This window comes from Tympanuchus pallidicinctus, unplaced genomic scaffold (assembly GCF_026119805.1).
Source record: "Tympanuchus pallidicinctus isolate F22 unplaced genomic scaffold, pur_lepc_1.0 scaffold15, whole genome shotgun sequence".
Lineage (NCBI taxonomy): Eukaryota > Metazoa > Chordata > Aves > Galliformes > Phasianidae > Tympanuchus > Tympanuchus pallidicinctus.
In genome coordinates this window covers 35,215,052-35,239,927 of record NW_026294669.1, presented here as the reverse complement: position 1 = coordinate 35,239,927, position 24,876 = coordinate 35,215,052, and the positions used below count along the sequence as shown (strand labels likewise).

The following is a 24,876-nucleotide window of genomic DNA, read 5'->3' as shown; positions in this document are numbered from 1 at the left end:
AAACTGCACAGTTGTGTCGGGATGGCTTAGCTTGGCCTAACCACGTCACCAAAAAATTACACACTCATGGCACACATGCTGTATTTAGATAAATGACAGAGTAGTTGTATGTCAGAAGATTAAATATCCACAGTAGCTGTGGAATACTGATTAGTTGCAGGAGACCTGGATGGACAAAGGATGCAAAGGACAGAAACTAACTCCGTGTATGAAGCCCAACGCTCATGGTGTTGGGCTTTATACACGGAGAATGATTGTGTGGATGAGTACCCCAACACTCGGTAGTGTATGCAATCAAACACAATAAAGAGAGCTGCTTTGACTCTGAATTTCTGTAAGAAGCAGTGTAGGATGGCACATGAGAAAAACTGAAAAAGATGACTTTACCTTTCTAGCTATCTACTCTTCCTCCGTAACTTATTCAAATCTCCCTAGTGAACTTTGGAATAGTAAACTTTGTAAAAAGTGCAGATGTGGTCATTTATTCACTGTTTCACACCACTGTGGTGTTGCAACTGCAGAAGTTATTGCCATATTTGCATTGCATTTTCTACTGTAGACCAAAGGCTTTCACTTTGATAACTGCTGCCGTATAGACACAAATGTGAAGATAAGCCTTATCAACCTGCTGCCTATCCATCTTTACTTTTTGTTTATGGTGGAGCAAAATTATGCAAAGCTCAGATTTCTGTGGCAAGTGTTGTACCAACAAGCTGAACAGACGTGAAGGCAGGGAGTTCAGCATTCACATGATGTTAATCGCTGGGCACTGACAGTGGCTGCTGGCTCAGGCACTGCCTCCCATTCATGGCTTTGTTCAGTGTTTCACGTAAGCACATTGCCCACTGCTGTCCCTCGGAGCGCTTGAACGCTTCAGTGTTGACGCCACCGCTCAACTATATCTCATTTGTCCAAAGCCTTCTCTGTGTGTGCAAATCATAAATTCAACCTTTACTTAAAGTTAAAAATTACCCTAATTTCTGCTTAGGGACCATTAGGAATTAAACATTTACCTTAGCAAAGATGGAAGAGCAAAGTACAAGTCATTCTTTCTTGCTTTCGGGATCTCTGCATCCACATAAAGTCTTGCGGACATTCTACAGAAGGCAAATGGCCTCTTTGCACCCAGGATTTCGTTTTCTTGCCTCCTGGGCTGTGATTTTCCTACTCCTGAGGACCTCTTCTGAAGGTGGGAAGCTTTTGGTTATCCCTATTGATGGCAGTCACTGGCTCAGCATGCGCCTGGTTGTGGAGCGGCTCAGACACAGAGGACACGAAATTGTGGTCGTTGCTCCAGAGATAAGTTTGCGAATAGGTGCGTCGATGCATTATACCATGAAAACATACCCCGTGTCTTACACCAGGGAGTTTGTGGAGGCAGAATTTAAAAAGCTTGGCTATAAGAGTTTCCTACCTCAACCTTTCTTGGAAAAATTCTCAAAAATAGCAAATATTACAGCAATGTTTCATGATTCCTGCAAGAGGCTTCTTTCCAACAAAGAGCTGATGAAATACCTTGAAGAAAGCATGTTTGATGGTGTCTTTATGGATCCTTTTTTTCCCTGTGGACAGATAGTGGCTGAACATCTCTCCATACCTTCTGTGTACCTCGTACGCGGACTGCCGTGCAGCCTGGACTTCCATGCTACCCTCTGCCCAAATCCTCCCTCTTACATTCCCAGGTTCTTCACACAGTACACGGATCGCATGGGGTTCTTCCAGCGCCTCGGCAATCTCCTAGTTAGCCTGAGCAGTACCCTAACCTGTAGATCTCTTTATTCACCGTACGATCACTTGATCAAAGAGTTCCTGCAGCAGGAGGCAGCACTGCTTGAACTTTTAAGCCGTGCATCTATTTGGCTTATGAAGTATGACTTTGTGTTTGAGTATCCCAGGCCTGTAATGCCTAACATGGTCTTGATCGGAGGCATAACCTGCACTCGGGAAAAACTGTTATCAAAGGTTAGTTGCCTTTTTATTTTCCCCCTTACTTTCCTATGGCTGCATTGTTAGCTTCTACCACTTTCCTAGGCAATGACCATGTGATAACAGAACGGGGCCATGCTCTAGAACATGCTGCCCAGCGTAACAGAGGATGCACAATCCTTGCAGTTCTCGAAGGCCGCTCTGAATAGGGCTCTGGAAAATCTGATCTGGAGAGTGGAAACCCAGTCTGTGACGAGGGGTTGGAACAGGGTGGGCTTTAAAGTCCCTTCCAACACAACCATTCAATAATTTCATATTACTGTAACACTACGGTAACGCCTTCAATCAGATGAGGGGAGAGGAGGGAAAGGTAAGTCCTCTCTCTCTGTTGTGCTGCACTGGAAGCACCTCATTGTGTGGATGATGATGTGTCCTGAAGATGAAGCAGGGATGGTGCTTCAGTCATCATCAGCCTCCCCATTCCAGACAGCATCCTGAACGTCTCTTTCGCATCCAGTGTTGGCCCATAGGCCATCTAGAGATGAATGTTCAGAGGAGAGGCCATGCCCAGAGGAAAGAGAGCAGCTGCTGCTAGGCGCAGTGGTGATGCGGGCATGACCCAGATCTCCTGTGGATGCAAAAGTTTCACCCTGAGGGAAGCTATTAGAAGCACAGAGCCACACACAGCCACTCCTGCCTCCCTTTAGAGTCACGTGCCTCTCTTCCTCTAAAGAAAAACAGATACGGTATAGCTGGTGGGTGCAGTGGCACCACCCTCCCATGGACTTGGTTGAACTCTAGTGCTGGCTATCCAGCCTTTTATCAAACCAGTGATTAAACATTTACCACACAGCAGTCACGTTATTGAAGGATCATAGTCTATGGCATAGAGCAGAGAGCTCAAAGAGCACAGGGCTGTTGCTGTTGCTTCAGAGCTGCCCGGAGTTTTCTTGCAGTGCAGCTCTCCCACATTTCTGCAGGAATGGCCCTGCTGCTTCCTTCTCATCCACAAGTCTCAGTGTCGCTGCTTCTGCTGCTGTCTGTGCTCAGTTTGGCTGCAGGTGGGAAGCTGCTGGTGGTGTTTGTGGATGGCAGTCCGTGGTTCAGCGTGCTGGAAATGTTAGAAATTCTGAAGCAGAAAGGACATGAAATTGTCGTCGTTGCACCTGAAGCCAATATAAATGTAAAGCCATCAGGGAATGTTACTGTGAAAACCTACCCAGTCCCCTTCCCACAGGAAGAGATGGATGACAATTTCCACAGATATATAAAGAATTCATTTGAAGAAGGATCATTTCTGGAAAGATTTTTTAGATTACGTGAAAATGTGAAAAAAGGTTTTGATTTAAGTTTCCTATCCTGTGAACAGTTACTGCACAACGAAGAGCTTATCAGATATCTCGAGGAGAGTAACTTCGATGCTCTCTTTACGGACCCTGTGTTCCTTTGTGGAGCAATACTGGCTGAGCATCTTTCCATCCCTTCTGTGCATTTCATGATAGGAATACCATGTGGATTAGATTTTGAGGCCACCCAGTGCCCCAGTCCCCCTTCATATGTTCCCAGGCTATTTTCAGACCTTACAGATCACATGAACTTCTTCCAGCGTGTGAAGAATGTCATCTTTGACACCTCCAATCTCTTTCTTTGTGACTTCATTTTTAAACCATATGAAAAATTGGCTTCTGAGTTCCTTCAGCGAGATGTGACTGTACGTGATCTCTTAGGCAAGGCTTCTGTATGGCTTCTGAGGTATGACTTTGTGCTAGAATATCCACGACCATTGATGCCCAACATGATTGCAGTTGGAGGAATAAACTGTGCTCACAAGCAGCTCTCTCAGGTGGGTCATTCTCTTCTTTTAATTCTTCTTTGCTTCTTTTTTTTTCTGTGTATGCAGCTCCATCTTTCCGTTTGCAAAATATATTATTATGTTATTAGTTTTAGATGGTTAGTTATTAGTGTTTCCTGTGCAGATAGATACATGTTTGGCAGAAATGTCAGCAGGGCTGAAAGACCACATAGAATTGACCATACCTCAAATTTGCCTCTTCCCTGGGTGTCAGAATTCTTCTTGCAGTCCAGAGAGTGACGCATGAAAATTCACTTTACGCATAGCATTCCAGCTAGAGAGCTTTGGTAAATCTGCAGACTTTTGTCATTCACCTTTTCCCTTTCTGTGAAATCGGCTTGATGAGATCAGGTTGGTGAGGCCCCTCTTTGAAGCACAAACTGTAGACAGCCACTCTTCCAGGTTTATCTTGAAAGTTTTAATGTGCTTTTGCATGTTCTTCCTATCTGCTGTGAAACAGACACTCAGTCATTCACTCACTTATCCACTTAGTATTCCCTGTCTGTCCACTGTGTTAGTTGCTACAGCTTCAGCCCAGTTTCTCCGCAGCGTTTAAGCACTTCAATCCCACTCAAATCAACCTGATCTGGATGTCTAAGGAAGTCCTCAGGGTGCAACTCCTCAACATTAGATCAAGTCCGCCATGGTGTTATACAGGCAGAGTGTCTACACCTCAGGGGTAAAAAGCACTGAAACATTTTCCAAATCTCAGTAGAATTATAGAATTGCTTGAGTTGGAAGGGATCCTTACAGGTCGTTTAGTCCCACCCCCCTGCTGAATCTCTCCAACTGCCATTTGCAGCCATTACGTGACCTTATGCCATGACTGCTATCAAGAAAAGTTTGACTCCACCATAACTGTTGATCCGTCTAAAGCAGTTGCAGGCTACTGCAGAGTGTGACAGAGAACAGGACTTCCAAGATCCTGATTTTATGTTGTTGTTTCGTTTTGTTTTGCTTTTCTCCTCAAAAGTCTTAGCACAGCACCTGCAGAAGCAGCTCAAAAGCTTTGTCCTCCCTTTCTTCTAGTAATCAGAGGACAGAAGTGGAAAATTCCCACTGTCTCATAGCACAGCTAGGTCTTCTTAACTTTGTTTGAAAGTAGCAATTTTCAAGAAATCTCAAAACATTTTGGCCCAAACCTCAAATTTACTAACTCTAACGTGCCCCCTTGATCAAGGACTGCCTTTTCTGATGCATCATTTCTTTCACAAAGAAGTTTGTCCTGAGCCACTCTCTTATGAACTCCTGTGATCCCTCGTAAACAAGGACAGCTTATTCTGCTTTGTCGTGGCTGATGGAAAAAAGCTTTGGTTAATATGTTGCTCAAACTTTGGTGACACCACTGCTAGGCTTGCAGGCTCCTGTTTACTGCTGCCAACTTGGTATGTGAACTCTGGACGCTTTTCCTAGCAAAAGCGGAGGGAGGAGGCAAAGCTGAAACATTTTATAGAGCTAAAGATTAAAGATCAAGTTACAAAATGAGATGCAACTGATTTTTGCTTTCATGTGCCGTTTGGTAGAAATGAGAAGTTCTCTTCTCCTGCCAGCAGCCCCATGCAGTTAAGTGGAAATACCAGATGTACGCTGAGCTTGTTCGCTTCATTGGTGAAATATGTTTTCTTGACCCGACCCTTTGAGAAATAGTTATGTTTTCACTCAGTCATGTATCAGAACTGACCAATGTGTTCTCATTTGCTTGTCAGTACCTCTTATGCAACGAAAAGTTAATGAACTATCTCCAGGATGACAAATTTGATGCCATCATGATGAATCCCATGTTTCCCTGTGGACCAGTCGTTGCTAAATTTCTCTATTCAGTTTATTTCACGTGTGGTCTTCAGTGTGGCTTAGACTACAAAGCCACCCTTCATCCCAGTCCTTACGTGCTCAGGACTTACAGATGTACTTAGCCTTCTCCTCAAGGATTTCTGCCAGGAAAAGCTTCAATGAAGATGCCTAAACTGCACAGTTGTGTCGGGATGGCTTAGCTTGGCCTAACCACGTCACCAAAAAATTACACACTCATGGCACACATGCTGTATTTAGATAAATGACAGAGTAGTTGTATGTCAGAAGATTAAATATCCACAGTAGCTGTGGAATACTGATTAGTTGCAGGAGACCTGGATGGACAAAGGATGCAAAGGACAGAAACTAACTCCGTGTATGAAGCCCAACGCTCATGGTGTTGGGCTTTATACACGGAGAATGATTGTGTGGATGAGTACCCCAACACTCGGTAGTGTATGCAATCAAACACAATAAAGAGAGCTGCTTTGACTCTGAATTTCTGTAAGAAGCAGTGTAGGATGGCACATGAGAAAAACTGAAAAAGATGACTTTACCTTTCTAGCTATCTACTCTTCCTCCGTAACTTATTCAAATCTCCCTAGTGAACTTTGGAATAGTAAACTTTGTAAAAAGTGCAGATGTGGTCATTTATTCACTGTTTCACACCACTGTGGTGTTGCAACTGCAGAAGTTATTGCCATATTTGCATTGCATTTTCTACTGTAGACCAAAGGCTTTCACTTTGATAACTGCTGCCGTATAGACACAAATGTGAAGATAAGCCTTATCAACCTGCTGCCTATCCATCTTTACTTTTTGTTTATGGTGGAGCAAAATTATGCAAAGCTCAGATTTCTGTGGCAAGTGTTGTACCAACAAGCTGAACAGACGTGAAGGCAGGGAGTTCAGCATTCACATGATGTTAATCGCTGGGCACTGACAGTGGCTGCTGGCTCAGGCACTGCCTCCCATTCATGGCTTTGTTCAGTGTTTCACGTAAGCACATTGCCCACTGCTGTCCCTCGGAGCGCTTGAACGCTTCAGTGTTGACGCCACCGCTCAACTATATCTCATTTGTCCAAAGCCTTCTCTGTGTGTGCAAATCATAAATTCAACCTTTACTTAAAGTTAAAAATTACCCTAATTTCTGCTTAGGGACCATTAGGAATTAAACATTTACCTTAGCAAAGATGGAAGAGCAAAGTACAAGTCATTCTTTCTTGCTTTCGGGATCTCTGCATCCACATAAAGTCTTGCGGACATTCTACAGAAGGCAAATGGCCTCTTTGCACCCAGGATTTCGTTTTCTTGCCTCCTGGGCTGTGATTTTCCTACTCCTGAGGACCTCTTCTGAAGGTGGGAAGCTTTTGGTTATCCCTATTGATGGCAGTCACTGGCTCAGCATGCGCCTGGTTGTGGAGCGGCTCAGACACAGAGGACACGAAATTGTGGTCATTGCTCCAGAGATAAGTTTGCGAATAGGTGCGTCGATGCATTATACCATGAAAACATACCCCGTGTCTTACACCAGGGAGTTTGTGGAGGCAGAATTTAAAAAGCTTGGCTATAAGAGTTTCCTACCTCAACCTTTCTTGGAAAAATTCTCAAAAATAGCAAATATTACAGCAATGTTTCATGATTCCTGCAAGAGGCTTCTTTCCAACAAAGAGCTGATGAAATACCTTGAAGAAAGCACGTTTGATGGTGTCTTTATGGATCCTTTTTTTCCCTGTGGACAGATAGTGGCTGAACATCTCTCCATACCTTCTGTGTACCTCGTACGCGGACTGCCGTGCAGCCTGGACTTCCATGCTACCCTCTGCCCAAATCCTCCCTCTTACATTCCCAGGTTCTTCACACAGTACACGGATCGCATGGGGTTCTTCCAGCGCCTCGGCAATCTCCTAGTTAGCCTGAGCAGTACCCTAACCTGTAGATCTCTTTATTCACCATACGATCACTTGATCAAAGAGTTCCTGCAGCAGGAGGCAGCACTGCTTGAACTTTTAAGCCGTGCATCTATTTGGCTTATGAAGTATGACTTTGTGTTTGAGTATCCCAGGCCTGTAATGCCTAACATGGTCTTGATCGGAGGCATAACCTGCACTCGGGAAAAACTGTTATCAAAGGTTAGTTGCCTTTTTATTTTCCCCCTTACTTTCCTATGGCTGCATTGTTAGCTTCTACCACTTTCCTAGGCAATGACCATGTGATAACAGAACGGGGCCATGCTCTAGAACATGCTGCCCAGCGTAACAGAGGATGCACAATCCTTGCAGTTCTCGAAGGCCACTCTGAATAGGGCTCTGGAAAATCTGATCTGGAGAGTGGAAACCCAGTCGGTGACGAGGGGTTGGAACAGGGTGGGCTTTAAAGTCCCTTCCAACACAACCATTCAATAATTTCATATTACTGTAACACTACGGTAACGCCTTCAATCAGATGAGGGGAGAGGAGGGAAAGGTAAGTCCTCTCTCTCTGTTGTGCTGCACTGGAAGCACCTCATTGTGTGGATGATGATGTGTCCTGAAGATGAAGCAGGGATGGTGCTTCAGTCATCATCAGCCTCCTCATTCCAGACAGCATCCTGAACGTCTCTTTCGCATCCAGTGTTGGCCCATAGGCCATCTAGAGATGAATGTTCAGAGGAGAGGCCATGCCCAGAGGAAAGAGAGCAGCTGCTGCTAGGCGCAGTGGTGATGCGGGCATGACAGATCTCCTGTGGATGCAAAAGTTTCACCCTGAGGGAAGCTATTAGAAGCACAGAGCCACACACAGCCACTCCTGCCTCCCTTTAGAGTCACGTGCCTCTCTTCCTCTAAAGAAAAACAGATACGGTATAGCTGGTGGGAGCAGTAGCACCACCCACCCATGGACTTGGTTGAACTCTAGTGCTGGCTATCCAGCCTTTAATCAAACCAGTGATTAAACATTTACCACACAGCAGTCATGTTATTGAAGGATCACAACCTATGGCATAGAGGAGAGAGCTCAAAGAGCACAGGGCTGTTGCTGTTGCTTCAGAGCTGCCCGGAGTTTTCTTGCAGTGCAGCTCTCCCACATTTCTGCAGGAATGGCCCTGCTGCTTCCTTCTCATCCACAAGTCTCAGTGTCGCTGCTTCTGCTGCTGTCTGTGCTCAGTTTGGCTGCAGGTGGGAAGCTGCTGGTGGTGTTTGTGGATGGCAGCCCGTGGTTCAGTGCGCTGGAGATGTTTGAAGTCCTGAAGCAGAAAGGACATGAAATTGTCGTCGTTGCACCTGATGCCAATATAAACGTAAAGCCATCGGAGAATTTTATTCTGAAAACCTACCCAGTCCCGTTCACTGAGGAAGGGCTGCTTGGCCGTTTGCAGTCATTTTTAAAGGATCTATTTGAAGAAGGATCATTTCTGGAAAGATTTTTTAAAGTACGTGAAAATATTAGAAAATTCTCTGAGTCAACAGTCATATCCTGTGAACGGTTACTGCACAACACAGAACTTATCAGATATCTCGAGGAGAGTAACTTCGATGCTCTCTTTACGGACCCTGGGTTCCCTTGTGGAGCAATACTGGCTGAGCATCTTTCCATCCCTTCTGTGTATTTCATGAGAGGAATACCATGTGGATTAGATTTTGAGGCCACCCAGTGTCCCAATCCCCCTTCATATGTTCCCAGGGCATTTTCATACCACACAGATCACATGAACTTCCTCCAGCGTGTGAAGAATGTCATCTTTGACACCTCCAATCTTTTTCTTTGTGACTTCATTTTTAAACCATATGAAAAATTGGCTTCTGAGTTCCTTCAGCGAGATGTGACCATGCTAGATCCCTATCGTAAGGCTTCCGTATGGCTTCTGAGGTATGACTTTGTGCTAGAATATCCAAGACCATTGATGCCCAACATGATTGCAGTTGGAGGAGTGAACTGTGCTCACAAGCAGCTCTCTCAGGTGGGTTTTGCTCTGTTTTTAGTTCTTGCCTTATACAATTCTTTGCTTCTGCTTTTGCTGCGTAGGCAGCCCCATCTTTCACTTGCAAAATATGCTCAAACGAGAGTCAGCAAGTTGTTTCTAACTTGCTTTTGTTTTGCTTTTAAGGCATCATTCTCCCAGTTGGTTGAGGATAGGCAAGTGCTTGTGGTGAGTGTAGGCAAGTTTCCCTTCTATGTATGCCACCGGAGTGGTGCTCCACCCTGAGAGCTTCAACCTTCATTAGGAAGCAAATCTATGTGAAGGAAATGTATCCATCAACACTGGATTTGTAACAGACTACTTTTCATTATGTGTTATTGAACTACCTTTTGTATGGAGTCGAGTCCCTTTGCTGTCTCATGAGTACCTCAGAGTGAGTGAAGGAAGGTTGGTAGAAAATGTGAGGGGCTGTGAAACAGTCAGATACAATCGTGTAACTTGGCAAATTGACACCACAGGGAGCAGTGTCTGTTATTTACTGAGGTATTTCCACCAGGCTTCTGTCCTGGGGCACATTTCCTGCCTGACCACTGCTTTCTTTGTCAGTGAAATTGTCTGCAACACACAAGGCTATTTCCAAAGACCAAAGATGAACAGGAGTGCCAGAGGTGATGAACACTCAAGCTACGAAGCAGCGTCTGTGTTTACAGGCAGACCTGAGACAGGCTGTCCTTGGTGATGTTAATCACTGAAATGCCATCAGTGCTGTGAGACTGAAGAAGGTTTGGTGGCATGGTTGATCCTGGTGAATTACACAACAGTTGCCAAAGTGTTTTCTTCCTTGAATTTCTTGCGGAGCCACTCCCAATTGAATAGAAATTCTTTGCTCTTATAGTGAATGTCTGTGTGGGACTTTGTACCCACTACAGGGAGGAATTGCCAAGTTCAATGAAAAGTAGGACAAGGTACTCTATTTCCTGACTTCTCTAGTCAGATTGCGGCCAGGCACTGCAATGTGCTGCCCAGAGAACCTGACGAGGCCTCATCCCCAGAGTTGCAGCAGATCATTTTTCAATAGAGCTTTGGTCAACATGATCCACTGAGTGGATACCATGCCAGAGTACTGGGTGAGATTAGCAGCCCCTTGCAACACAACCATTCTGTGATTCTACCGTTCTGTGGGTGTATGATGGGACCTGCAAGCAGATGTGGGTAAAAGAGGGCAAAGCTAACCCCTCCCTCTGTGCTTTGGGACTGTTCTGAGGCACAGGAAGTACCTCACCTCACTGTGTGGGTGATGCATCCTGCACACCAACCTGGGATGGTGCTTCATTCTTCATCAGCCTCCTCATTCCAGACAGAGAGCAGCTGCTGCTAGGCGCAGTGGTGATGTGGGCATCACCCAGATCTCCTGTGGATGCAAAAGTTTCACCCTGAGGGAGGCTATTAGAAGCACAGAGCCACATGGACCTATTCCTGCTTCCTTCCAGGGTCACACACCACCCTTCCTCTAAAAGGAACAGATGGGGTGTAGCTGGTGGGAGCAGTGGCACCACCCACCCATGGACTTGGTTGAACTCCAATGCTCGCATCCAGCCTTTTATCAAACCAGTGATTAAACATTTACCACACAGCAATTATATTATAGAAGGATCAAGATCTACGGCATTGAGCAGACAGTTTAAAGAGCTCAGGGCTGTTGCTGTTGCTTCAGAGCTGCCCGGAGTTTTCTTGCAGTGCAGCTCTCCCACATTGCTGCAGGAATGGCCCTGCTGCTTCCTTCTCATCCACAAGTCTCAGTGTCGCTGCTTCTGCTGCTGTCCGTGCTCAGCTTGGCTGCAGGTGGGAAGCTGCTGGTTCTATCCGTGGATGGCAGTCCCTTTTTCAGCGTGCTGAAAATGTTTGAAGTCCTGAAGCAGAAAGGACATGAAATTGTCGTCGTTGCACCTGATGCCAATTTAAACGTAAAGCCATCTGAGAATTTTATTCTGAAAACCTACCCAGTCCCGTTCACTGTGGAAGGGCTGTCTGGCACTATGCAGTCAATTTTAAAGGATCTATTTGAAGAAAGATCGTTCCTGGAAAAATTTTTTAGAGAACAGGAAAATATGAAAAGATTATCAGAGTCAACTGCCAAAGAATGTGAGCAGTTACTGTACAATGAAGAACTTATCAGATATCTCAAGGAGAGTAACTTTGATGCTCTCCTTACAGACCCTGCACTGCCCTGTGGAACAATACTGGCCGAGCATCTTTCACTCCCTTCTGTGTATTTCATGATGTTTCTACCATGCGGATTAGATTTTGAGGCCACTCAGTGCTCCAGTCCCCCTTCTTATGTTCCCAGGCTACTTACAGAACATGCAGATCACATGAACTTCTTCCAGCGTGTGAAGAATGTCATCTTTGACATCTCCAATCTCTTTCTTTGTGACTTTCTTTATAAACCATACGAAAAACTGGCTTCTGAGTTCCTTCACCGAGATGTGACCATGCTAGATCTCTATCGTAAGGCTTCTGTATGGCTTCTGAGGTATGACTTTGTGCTAGAATATCCAAGACCATTGATGCCCAACATGATTGCAGTTGGAGGAATAAACTGTGCTCACAAGCAGCTCTCTCAGGTGGGTCATTCTCTTCTTTTAATTCTTCTTTGCTTCTGTTTTTTTCTGTGTGCAGCTCCATCTTTCATTTGCAAAATATGCTCAAATGAGTGTTAGCAAGTTGTTTCTGACTGGCTTTCTTTTCCTTTATAAGTCGCCATTCTCCAGTTGGCTGAGTACAGATAAACGAGTGTGGCAAGTGTAGGGAAGAGTCCACCTTGAAAGCTTCAACCTTCTGTAGAAAGTGAATGTATCTGAGGTAAATTTATCTCTGAAGTGAACACTGGATTTGTAATGGACATTAGGTCTCATTAGGTCTTATTCATAAAGGAATTGTATGGAATGGAGTAACTTCGTTACTGTCATAAGGATCTCACAGAAAGCGATAGAAAGGTAGTTGAGAATCTGAGAGGCTGTCAAATCATCACAGTCAGATATAATCATTCTACTTGGCAAATATGGGGTGAAGAATTTATAGAGAAACACACAGCAGGCTTCTGCGCTGGGACACCACTGCTGCCTTTCCACTTCTTTCCTTGTCCGTGAAATTGTCTGCTGTACATGAGGGTATTTCCAAAGCCAGAATTCTGCAGGAATATTATGTGTCAAGCAGACTCAAGCTAGGAAGCAGCATCCGTGTTTAAATAGCAGGGAGACCGCAGTCAAAGATTGCTGGGTAATGACCGTGTGATATCTGAGATGCCGTCGATGTTGTGAGCCTGAAGGAGGTGTGGTGGCATGGTGGATCCCGGTGAATGGCACGAGAGCTGCCAAAGCATTTTTCAATGTTTTTCTCCTAGAATTTCTTCCAGGGCTGCTCTCAGTAGAAGAAAAATTCTTTGCTCTTCCAGTGAAGGTCTGTAATGGGACTTTGTAGCCATTATCAAAAGGGACTACCAGGTTCTGAGGCACCGGAAGTACCTCACTGTGTGGGTGATGTGTCCTGCAGTCAAACTGCTGTCATTTTTAACAGCATCTTGAACAGCTCTTTCACATCCAGTGTTGGTCCATAGGTCTGCTAGAGATGAATGTTCAGAAGGAGAGCCATGGTCAAAGGAAAGAAAGCAGCTGCTGCTAGGCGCAGTGGTGATGTGGGCATCACCCAGATCTCCTGTGGATGCAAAAGTTTCACCCTGAGGGAGGCTATTAGAAGCACAGAGCCACATGGACCTATTCCTGCTTCCTTCCAGGGTCACACACCACCCTTCCTCTAAAAGGAACCGATGGGGTGTAGCTGGTGGGAGCAGTGGCACCACCCACCCATGGACTTGGTTGAACTCCAATGCTCGCATCCAGCCTTTTATCAAACCAGTGATTAAACATTTACCACACAGCAATTATATTATAGAAGGATCAAGATCTACGGCATTGAGCAGACAGTTTAAAGAGCTCAGGGCTGTTGCTGTTGCTTCAGAGCTGCCCGGAGTTTTCTTGCAGTGCAGCTCTCCCACATTGCTGCAGGAATGGCCCTGCTGCTTCCTTCTCATCCACAAGTCTCAGTGTCGCTGCTTCTGCTGCTGTCCGTGCTCAGCTTGGCTGCAGGTGGGAAGCTGCTGGTGGTGTTTGTGGATGGGAGCCCTTGGTTCAGCGTGCTGGAAATGTTAGAAATTCTGAAGCAGAAAGGACATGAAATTGTCGTCGTTGCACCTGATGCCAATTTACACATAAAACCATCAGAGAATTTTGTTATGAAATCCTACGCGGTCCCTTTCACACAGGAAGAGATGGATGGCAATTTCCACACATTTTTTATGGACGCATTTGAAAAAGGATCATTTCTGGAGAGATTTCATACACTGCAAGAAAAAGTAAAAAGACTCTTTGATTTAGGTTTCCTATCCTGTGAACAGTTACTGCACAACGCAGAACTTATCAGATATCTCGAGGAGAGTAACTTCGATGCTCTCTTTACGGACCCTGTGTTTCCTTGTGGAGCAATACTGGCTGAGCATCTTTCCATCCCTTCTGTGTATTTCATGAGGGGAATGCCATGTGGATTAGATTTTGAGGCCACCCAGTGTCCCAGTCCCCCTTCTTATATCCCCAGGGCACTTACAGACCATACAGATCACATGAACTTCCTCCAGCGTGTGAAGAATGTCATCTTTGACACCTCCAATCTTTTCCTCTGCAATTTTTTTTTCCAACCATATGAAAAACTGGCTTCTGAGTTCCTTCATCGAGATGTGATGATATTAGATCTCTTAGGCAAGGCTTCCATTTGGCTCACGAGGTATGACTTTGTGTTAGATTATCCACGACCATTGATGCCCAACATGATTGTAATTGGAGGAATAAACTGTGTTCACAAGCAGCTCTCTCAGGTGGGTCATTCTCTTCTTCTAATTCTTCTTTGCTTCTGTTTTTTTCTGTGTGCAGCTCCATCTTTCATTTGCAAAATATGCTCAAATGAGTGTTAGCAAGTTGTTTCTGACTGGCTTTCTTTTCCTTTATAAGTCGCCATTCTCCAGTTGGCTGAGTACAGACAAACGCGTGTGGCAAGTGTAGGGAAGAGTCCACCTTGAAAGCTTCAACCTTCTGTAGAAAGTGAATGTATCTGAGGTAAATTTATCTCTGAAGTGAACACTGGATTTGTAATGGACTACTTCTCATTAGGTCTTATTCATAAAGGAATTGTATGGAATGGAGTAACTTCGTTACTGTCATAAGGATCTCACAGAAAGCGATAGAAAGGTAGTTGAGAATCTGAGAGGCTGTCAAATCATCACAGTCAGATATAATCATTCTACTTGGCAAATATGGGGTGAAGAATTTATAGAGAAACACACAGCAGGCTTCTGCGCTGGGACACCACTGCTGCCTTTCCACTTCTTTCCTTGTCCGTGAAATTGTCTGCTGTACATGAGGGTATTTCCCAGCCAGAATTCTACAGGAATATTATGTGTCAAGCAGACTCAAGCTAGGAAGCAGCATCTGTGTTTAAATAACAGGGAGACCGCAGTCAAAGATTGCTGGGTAATGACCGTGTGATATCTGAGATGCCGTCGATGTTGTGAGCCTGAAGGAGAAATGGTGGCATGGTGGATCCCGGTGAATGGCACGAGAGCTGCCAAAGCATTTTTCAATGTTTTTCTCCTAGAATTTCTTCCAGGGCTGCTCTCAGTAGAAGAAAAATTCTTTGCTCTTCCAGTGAAGGTCTGTAGTGGACTTTGTACCCATTATCGAAAGGGACTACCAGGTTCCAACAAAAGTAGGACAAGGTGCTCTATTACCTGAGTTCTTTACTCAGAGGCTGGCCAGCTGTTCTGAGGCACTGGAAGTACCTCACTGTGAGGGTGATGTGTCCTGCAGTCAAACTGCTGCCATTTTTAACAGCATCTTGAACAGCTCTTTCACATCCAGTGTTGGCCCATAGGTCTGCTAGAGATGAATGTTCAGAAGGAGAGCCATGGTCAAAGGAAAGAAAGCAGCTGCTGCTAGGCGCAGTGGTGATGTGGGCATGACAGATCTCCTGTGGATGCAAAAGTTTCACCCTGAGGGAGGCTATTAGAAGCACAGAGCCACATGGACCTATTCCTGCTTCCTTCCAGGGTCACACACCACCCTTCCTCTAAAAGGAACATATGGGGCATAGCTGGCGGGAGCAGTGGCACCACCCTCCCATGGACGTGGTTGTACTCCTGTGCTTGTTATCCAGCCTTTTATCAAACCAGTGATTAAACATTTACCACACAGCAATTATATTATGGAAGGATCAAGATTTACGGCATTGAGCAGATAGCTCAAAGAGCACAGGGCTGTTGCTGTTGCTTCAGAGCTGCCCGGAGTTTTCTTGCAGTGCAGCCCTCCCACATTTCTGCAGGAATGGCCCTGCTGCTTCCTTCTCATCCACAAGTCTCAGTGTCGCTGCTTCTGCTGCTGTCCGTGCTCAGCTTGGCTGCAGGTGGGAAGCTGCTGGTTCTATCCCTGGATGGCAGTCCCTGGTTCAGTGTGCTGAAAATGTTTGAAGTCCTGAAGCAGAAAGGACATGAAATTGTCGTCGTTGCACCTGATGCCAATTTAAACGTAAAGCCATCGGAGAATTTTATTCTGAAAACCTACCCAGTCCCGTTCACTGAGGAAGGGCTGCTTGGCCGTTTGCAGTCAATTTTAAAGGGTCTATTTGAAGATGGATCATTCCTGGAAAAATATTTTAGAGAACAGGAAAATATGAAAAAAATCACTGAGTCAACTGCCAAAGAATGTGAGCAGTTACTGTACAATGAAGAACTTATCAGATATCTCGAGGAGAGTAACTTTGATGCTCTCCTTACGGAGCCTGCACTGCCCTGTGGAACAATACTGGCCGAGCATCTTTCACTCCCTATTGTGTATTTCATGATGTTTCTACCATGCGGATTAGATTTTGAGGCCACTCAGTGCCCCAGTCCCCCTTTTTATGTTCCCAGGCTACTTACAGAACATGCAGATCACATGAACTTCTTCCAGCGTGTGAAGAATGTCATCTTTGACACCTCCAATCTCTTTCTTTGTGACTTTCTTTATAAACCATACGAAAAACTGGCTTCTGAGTTCCTTCAGCGAGATGTGACCATGCTAGATCTCTATCGTAAGGCTTCTGTATGGCTTCTGAGGTATGACTTTGTGCTAGAATATCCAAGACCATTGATGCCCAACATGATTGCGGTTGGAGGAGTAAACTGTGCTCACAAGCAGCTCTCTCAGGTGGGTCATTCTCTTCTTCTAATTCTTCTTTGCTTCTGTTTTTTTCTGTGTGCAGCTCCATCTTTCATTTGCAAAATATGCTCCAATGAGTGTTAGCAAGTTGTTTCTGACTGGCTTTCTTTTCCTTTATAAGTCGCCATTCTCCAGTTGGCTGAGTACAGGAAAACGAGTGTGGCAAGTGTAGGGAAGAGTCCACCTTGAAAGCTTCAACCTTCTGTAGAAAGTGAATGTATCTGAGGTAAATTTATCTCTGAAGTGAACACTGGATTTGTAATGGACTACTTCTCATTAGGTCTTATTCATAAAGGAATTGTATGGAATGGAGTAACTTCGTTACTGTCGTAAGGATCTCACAGAAAGTGATAGAAAGGTAGTTGAGAATCTGAGAGGCTGTCAAATCATCACAGTCAGATATAATCATTCTACTTGGCAAATATGGGGTGAAGAATTTATAGAGAAACACACAGCAGGCTTCTGCGCTGGGACACCACTGCTGCCTTTCCACTTCTTTCCTTGTCCGTGAAATTGTCTGCTGTACATGAGGGTATTTCCAAAGCCAGAATTCTACAGGAATATTATGTGTCAAGCAGACTCAAGCTAGGAAGCAGCATCTGTGTTTAAATAACAGGGAGACCGCAGTCAAAGATTGCTGGGTAATGACCGTGTGATATCTGAGATGCCGTCGATGTTGTGAGGCTGAAGGAGGTGTGGTGGCATGGTGGATCCCTGGTGATGTGGGCATGACAGATCTCCTGTGGATGCAAAAGTTTCACCCTGAGGGAGGCTATTGGAAGCACAGAGCCACATGGGCCTATTCCTGCTTCCTTCCAGGGTCACACACCACCCTTCCTCTAAAAGGAACCAATGGGCTGTAGCATGTGGGAGCAGTGGCACCACCCACCCATGGACTTGGTTGAACTCCAGTGCTTGTTATCCAGCCTTTTATCAAACCAGTGATTAAACATTTACCACACAGCTATTACATTACAGAAGGATCACAGTCTATGGCATAGAGGAGAGAGCTCAAAGAGCACAGGGCTGTTGCTGTTGCTTCAGAGCTGCCCGGAGTTTTCTTGCAGTGCAGCTCTCCCACATTGCTGCAGGAATGGCCCTGCTGCTTCCTTCTCATCCACAAGTCTCAGTGTCGCTGCTTCTGCTGCTGTCCGTGCTCAGCTTGGCTGCAGGTGGGAAGCTGCTGGTGGTGTTTGTGGATGGGAGCCCTTGGTTCAGCGTGCTGGAAATGTTAGAAATTCTGAAGCAGAAAGGACATGAAATTGTCGTCGTTGCACCTGATGCCAATTTACACATAAAACCATCAGAGAATTTTGTTATGAAATCCTACGTGGTCCCTTTCACACAGGAAGAGATGGATGGCAATTTCCACACATTTTTTATGGACGCATTTGAAAAGGGATCATTTCTGGAGAGATTTCATACACTGCAAGAAAAAGTAAAAAGACTCTTTGATTTAGGTTTCCTATCCTGTGAACAGTTACTGCACAACGTAGAACTTATCAGATACCTCAAGGAGAGTAACTTCGATGCTCTCCTTACGGACCCTGTGTTTCCTTGTGGAGCAATACTGGCTGAGCATCTTTCCATCCCTTCTGTGTATTTCATGAGGGGAATGCCATGTGGATTAGATTTTGAGGCCACCCAGTGTCCCAGTCCCCCTTCTTATATCCCCAGGGCACTTACAGACCATACAGATCACATGAACTTCCTCCAGCGTGTGAAGAATGTCATCTTTGACACCTCCAATCTTTTCCTCTGCAATTTTTTTTTCCAACCATATGAAAAACTGGCTTCTGAGTTCCTTCATCGAGATGTGATGATATTAGATCTCTTAGGCAAGGCTTCCATTTGGCTCACGAGGTATGACTTTGTGTTAGATTATCCACGACCATTGATGCCCAACATGATTGTAATTGGAGGAATAAACTGTGTTCACAAGCAGCTCTCTCAGGTGGGTTGTACTCATGTTTTAGTACTTGTTCTGACAGATTTCTGTGGTCATAAAAATGTAGTTTTGTATATCAGGTATTTTATTTCTGTTCACCATGTGCTAGGCAGCTTTTTGTGAAAAAATGCTTTGCTACTCTTTCTCTGAAAGGAACAGACGGTGGGTGCAGTAGCACCATCCACACACGGACTCTAGTGCTGATTATCCAGCCTTTTATTAAACCAGTGTTTAATCATTTACTAGGCAAATGTTAGTTACCTTCCCTACCCCACCATTACTTTCATATGTCTGCACTGCTTGCTTATACCATTAGATGGCGGTCCTATCAGTAGGAAAGGATAACAGGCAAAATGAATGGAGAAGTGGCTAAGAAAAGCACTTTGCACTTCATCCCTTGTGCAATGAGGAGGAAATTGCTTTCTGGAAGTCCTCCAAGATTACCAGACAAGTGTTCATGAAAAGCTGAGCTTTCCCTTTTATTCCTAACTACCTTCCACATGCCTCTTTCAGGTTATTTCATTTTTTAATATGTCTACAAGACTTCTGCAGACCAAGTAATGCTCATTCCCTTCCCTGGAGCAGATAAGCAGTTCAGCGGGAATTCTGGAGACTGTAGCAGACATGAATTGAAACTCTACTTCTCTGGTGTAGCAGCAAGAGGTCTGCTTATTTTAAATAAGATTCTTTGTCCCAGACCTGGTCTGGAAGTGTATTTTGTTTGGACAATGCTGAACTTCATAAATATGGGTTATCCAGTTCCATTAAGGAAACCTAACATAGCTTTTCTTATTTTTTGAGCAAATGTCCACTGCACGGCCCGTTTCTCAAAGCAGGACTGTCAGAGGATTTGTAAAGGTTGTGACAAAGTTGGATTTTGCACACAAGAACATTTGAAGAAGATAATAAAACCAAGCGATTGATCCCACGGAAAACAAAAGGGCTAAACACACTCTGAAACAGCAGCATCTGTTCTACTGCAATAGGAAGTAAGGAAGGGAAGTCAACCTAGCAGCCACAGAAATGCATGCCCAAAACACCCAAAACCTGAGGAGGACTTTGCAGTTCCCAGATGCCCATGAGTACATACACAACGGAGCCCTGAGTTCTCCGTTAGCTATTTGCAATGACCTAGTGAAGAACTTGTCTTCAGAGAGATCTTCTGTGACAGAGCCACATCTGAACCGCGTTTCACCTTGTTTGCCTGCAGGAGAGATTCAGGCCTGCTGTTCAGATGCCACCTATCGGCAAGCCTTCAGAAAGGTCCTTCCATTTGGATTCAGTAAAGGGCTGTGGGTTACGGCTTTCTGGTCAGCCACAGAAATACACAACAGAGCAAAAACCAGAGGAGTCAATCTCTGTTATCCACTCAGGCCCTAAAGATTACATTTTTGTGCCAGACTTCATTCATTTTATTCCATTCTGATGTTCACAACAACTCCCTCCAACTTTGTCTCTCCTCCCTTGGCTTTACCAAGTATTTTTCTATGACACTGGGTTTTCACTTCAGTCTTTGGCTGTTTGTTTTGCATTAGAATTCATCTGTGTTTCCATTCCAATGGCAGATCTTCTAGTTTTTCTTTTATCAAAAATAAAAGAAACAAAGCAGAAAAAGTTGGCAGCTGATGAGTATTACCGTAGTCAAAATGGACACAACATTTCAGATACCAGAAGTCAAAGCTATCTTTTTACAGAGCGCTTCAAAATCTTAAGTCTCTCTTGCAGCTGCACGGTCTGAGAAGAAGAACATCGACTCTAAATCAAGCTCATCTGAAATTCCATAAGTGTAAAAGCAAAACACAGAGTATTCACTTAAGGATTGGAAAATCATGGTTATTAACTGACCTACTTAACGGGTACATTATCTTTCTTATTGCACAGAAACTGATGTCTTTGAGCTGCACAAGTGTTTTACAATCTTTTCTCCCTCCCCTCATATCCGTCCCAAACCTTGGTTCGGGCTCCATTTCTGCAAACATTCACACCCCTGTATACCTTCATTCAACCACCTGCATCCTTTTTTTTTTTTTCCTCCATGGAAACGTGACAGAAGTTGCCACCTGTGACATAATAGGGGTTTTGACTGAGGATGTGCTTTGTGTTGGCAGGAATTCGAAGCCATTGTAAATGCTTCTGGGGAACACGGTATTGTTGTCTTCTCGCTGGGCTCCATGGTCTCCGAGATCCCCATGAAGAAAGCCATGGAAATTGCAGATGCCTTGGGATCAGTCCCTCAGACGGTACAGTATCCCTTTCCTCCTTCCAGCACAGCAATTCAGTGCTGTGTTCAGTACATTATCTTTGGCTCCTAGATTGCTCAGCCCTCCCTTCTTTCTCCTGCTCCCCAAGCGTCAGAGAGAACATCATCCCTGTTGTTGGCAAAAGAGGTTTTGCGCAGAGACGCTGTTAGCTGTGCTTTCCAAACCAGCAGAGGAGCAGTGTGAGTGTGCTTGTTGAGAACTGACACTGTGTTTATTGCCCTCCAAAGGTTCTGTGGCGATACACAGGAGAGGCACCCCCCAACCTGCCAAAGAACGTGAAGCTTGTCAAGTGGCTGCCACAGAATGACCTCCTAGGTATGTCTGAGATGCCTGGGGTTGTACCATCTTATTGCTTTCAATTCCATCACATAGTTTCAAGGCCCCATTACCATCATCTCTGCTGACTGTATCATTGCGGGTCTGTCTGAAACAGAATTCGCCTTTTAGAAACTTCTCTAACTGCAATTTCAAGATCACCTTACTGTTTGGAAAGGTGTTGCAACTCTCAATTATGGTATTGTAAAGTATGGGGGGAGGTTTTGTCTCTGATTATCCAGTCTCAACACTCAGCTATGCTTTCCTGCCCTGTTGTTGTCTCCTGGACTGAAGGGGGAGTTTCAATTTCTCAAGCAAGCACTTCCAGGCAGCTTCTCACACTTTTAAAGGGGGTCATATTGTGTGTGTTATTGCCAGGAGTGCATTTTTTGGTGAAATGTTGTAATGTGATGGGAAGTACAGCAATAATAGCAGAGAGGGACAATACTAGGCTGTAGCAAATTAGAACAAACTCAAACGCAGCAACCATAGAAGCAGAAACAAAGGAAGAAAAAGTGCTTACTTTTGGGCAACCAGTAGGCAGGGATCTCCAACAAGATCCCCTTTTTTCCACAGCCAGCCCTTAAATGAGGTCTGGGAAGGGGTGGATCCTGGCTCCATCCTTTCCAATCAGATACACTGCACGCACCTGAGCACCCCTGGGTTGCCCTGCCTTCCATCAAGTGCTCAATCACTGCTTCAAGCTGTGGCAGCACTTCTATACTAGGCGTGACAATATGGCTCTGCTGTGGGAGACGTGCAAATGGAAGATGTGGTAAAAGAGAAAGCAATGACTTTGCTTTTTAAGTTTCACTGGTTGTGATTTTATCCTAATACCTGAGAAGCTGTGGAGGATCTTAAGGGGCTTTTCAGAGATTACCCAAACCAAGATGGAGCTCTACAATCCATAGTTCCATAACGTCCCGTTCTCTGCTATATTGTTTGCCCATAAGTAACAATGCTTATGACAGTCTAAGGTTCTTAATGTACACCTAAGAATGGCATTTTTCTTTAATATATTTTTCCTAGGTGTGTGTAACCATGACATAACGGATCTCTCTTTCTTCCACAGCTCACCCTAAGACTCGTGCCTTCATTACCCATGGAGGCTCACACGGTATTTATGAGGGCATATGCAATGCAGTGCCAATGGTGTTAATGCCTTTGTTTGGAGACCAGATGGACAATGCGAAACGAGTGGAGTCACGGGGAGCAGGACTGACACTGAATATACTAGAAATGACTTCGAAAGACATTTCCGATGCCCTGAAAGCAGTTATCAATGATAAAAAGTTAGTAATTCATATGCACTTTTTCTTTCTACTGCTGTATAACGCCAGCACTCTGACTTCCAGTTTAACACAATACTAATCTGTTCTTATATCCCTTCTTACATCAGCTCCGTTGCTGAGAAGGCATCGTTTGCCCTGGATTAACCTTGTCCCACCCCTGTACCAGCACCATCCTTCTTGCAGTCTGAGATTGCAGTCTTTAGGTGATGAGAACAGCCTGATCTGAGAGGATGCAGGCGTCAGAATAAATGGAGTGCAAGTGTACTGGAAGAAATAAAGCTGACAAAAGATACTGAGATGACGAAAGATAACAGGAGATTTTGCTGACAGCTGAAACTAAGCTTTTCTACTTCTTTTTCTGTTACCTTTTCTCCTTTGTTTAGCATTGAAAGCAGCACTTTTCAAGGCTCATAACTTTACAATTTTACTTCTCTCGTGGTGGAGGTGGCAGGAAGAATGCGGAGGAGCCCCTAGCGGGCTCTCAGACAACTGACATTGCATCCTTCCGAAGGAAGTTTTTGAGTTCTTAGATTTTGGGTAGTATGCTTAGGTTGCGGTTGGACCTGATGATCTTTAAGGTCTTTTCCAACCTGAGCAATTCTATGATTCCACGGTGTCAGGAAATGTTGCTTCTCAGGAGGAGCGGTGATGCAGCAGCACGGCTGCCCACGAAGGTGGTGGGGTCAGCAGTCCTGTGGGTGTTAAAGAACTGGAAAAGTGGCACTGAGGGAATGGTCAGCAGGCATGGTGTGCACGGGGTGGAGATATCTGTGGCCTTCTCCAGCCTTAATGATTCTATGTTCCTTTTTTCTCTGGGGAGTGAGTCCCAGCAGCACAAGTCACTGAACACAGCCAATGCCTTGTCTTGGCAGGTACAAAGAGAACATCCAGCGTCTCTCAGAGCTTCACCTTGACAGGCCCATCCACCCTCTGGACCTGGCTGTGCACTGGGTAGAGTTTGTCATGAGACACAAAGGGGCCCCACACCTGCGCCCTGCTGCCCATGACCTGAACTGGATCCAGTATCACTCTCTGGACGTCTTTGCCTTCCTCCTGGCTGTGGTCCTCCTCATCCTCTTCATTTCTGTGAAGTGCTGCATGTTCTGCTGCCGCAGGTGCTGCTTTAAGAAGGGGAGAAAAAGCAAGTCAGGGAAATCAAAGACCCACTAGCAGATGAAAACACTGATGGGAGGTGAGACCTCTGCTCCAGACCTCAAGGATCAGAAAACACCTTAAATTTCACTAAAATAATTACTAGCTTTCAATCAAGAAATAATTTAATTCCCTTAGACTAACACCAAGTGTTGTTTCATTGATATTTTTTGTCTTTAATTAAGAATTAGTTGTTAAAATAATTTGTACAGTAGTGCTTCAGTCACTTGGGAAGATATCAGTGCGAAGTCCAAGGTGCCTGGCTTCCACTTCTTGATGTACAGAGGCCTCGTGGTCGCATTTTTTTTTTAACCTCTTTATGTAATGGAGAAATATGGGATTTCATATGCCTTTGCTCTGAGGGCTCTGTGAGCACCATTTGCTCTACAGTGTAAGATGGAAGCGCTTTGAAATCTTTGTACAGCTGTTGCTATAGAAGAGGCAAATGTCATAATCTGACGTTGTATGTCACATAAGCCAAGCTAGCTGCACATCTTATGTAGGCTTTGTGTGTGTTTACAATACCTGGGCTCGAACCACTCTTCAGCATGGAAGTGGTTGTAAAGCCACTGGTGCTTCACCAACTTCCCCATCGGGCACAGATCCATCTCTGGAGCTCGCCAGTTGGGCAGTGTGACCTTTGGAAGCAGTTTTTAAAAACTATCTGATTTATGCTCTGTAAATGATGTTAAGGGAAAAACCCAACCCCCAGTCCTTCAAATAAATCCCCAATACAGTAACGGCTCTTGCGTTTTCTGACTCGAGGGAGGTGGGGGCACTCACCACACATGGAGAGAGCTGGAGGAAGGAATGATTCAGTGCAGCAGTGTGTGATGCACTCAGTGAAAGGCGCCGGAATCGTGCTGGGGACAACCTGCCAGCTTGGGTCCAAAGGATGGTGGGGTTGGATGCCCTCTCTCATCAACTGGGGGAGCACAGGTGCTTTATGAACCCTTCGCTATATAAACGTGCCATGAGCATAAAAGTGCTCTGTGGCTGATGTATTTGGAACTGGGCAGCAAAGATGGATAGTCTATAGCCAAGCCAACTTGATGGGCGTTGGACTGAACCATCTCTAGAGGTCCCTTCCAAGCCCTGCAATTCTGCTATCCCTCTGGGCAGCAAAGATGGAGTGCTCAA

General features: G+C 45.0%; 1 protein-coding gene across 50 annotated transcripts in view; it reads left to right on the top strand.

Moving 5' to 3' along the window:
- LOC128076891 (UDP-glucuronosyltransferase 1A1-like) overlaps positions 1–24,476 on the top strand; it is a 50,174-nt gene extending 25,698 nt beyond the window's left edge. For 8 of the 50 annotated variants that reach the window (XM_052675310.1, XM_052675307.1, XM_052675304.1 and 5 more), the window contains 4 exons: positions 20,825–20,956; positions 21,205–21,292; positions 22,365–22,584; positions 23,457–24,476. In XM_052675310.1, coding sequence (XP_052531270.1) covers positions 20,825–20,956; positions 21,205–21,292; positions 22,365–22,584; positions 23,457–23,754 — 738 coding nt within the window. In that variant the 3' untranslated portion in view covers positions 23,755–24,476. Of the gene's footprint in view, positions 1–1,008; positions 1,963–2,987; positions 3,770–6,747; positions 7,702–8,829; positions 9,507–11,309; positions 11,415–12,000; positions 12,092–14,130; positions 14,184–14,218; positions 14,395–16,079; positions 16,757–18,546; positions 18,723–20,824; positions 20,957–21,204; positions 21,293–22,364; positions 22,585–23,456 lie in introns of those variants that run through there. The other 42 variants (XM_052675277.1, XM_052675272.1, XM_052675269.1 and 39 more) reach the window with 23 other exon arrangements.
- Positions 24,477–24,876: the final 400 nt, after the last annotated feature.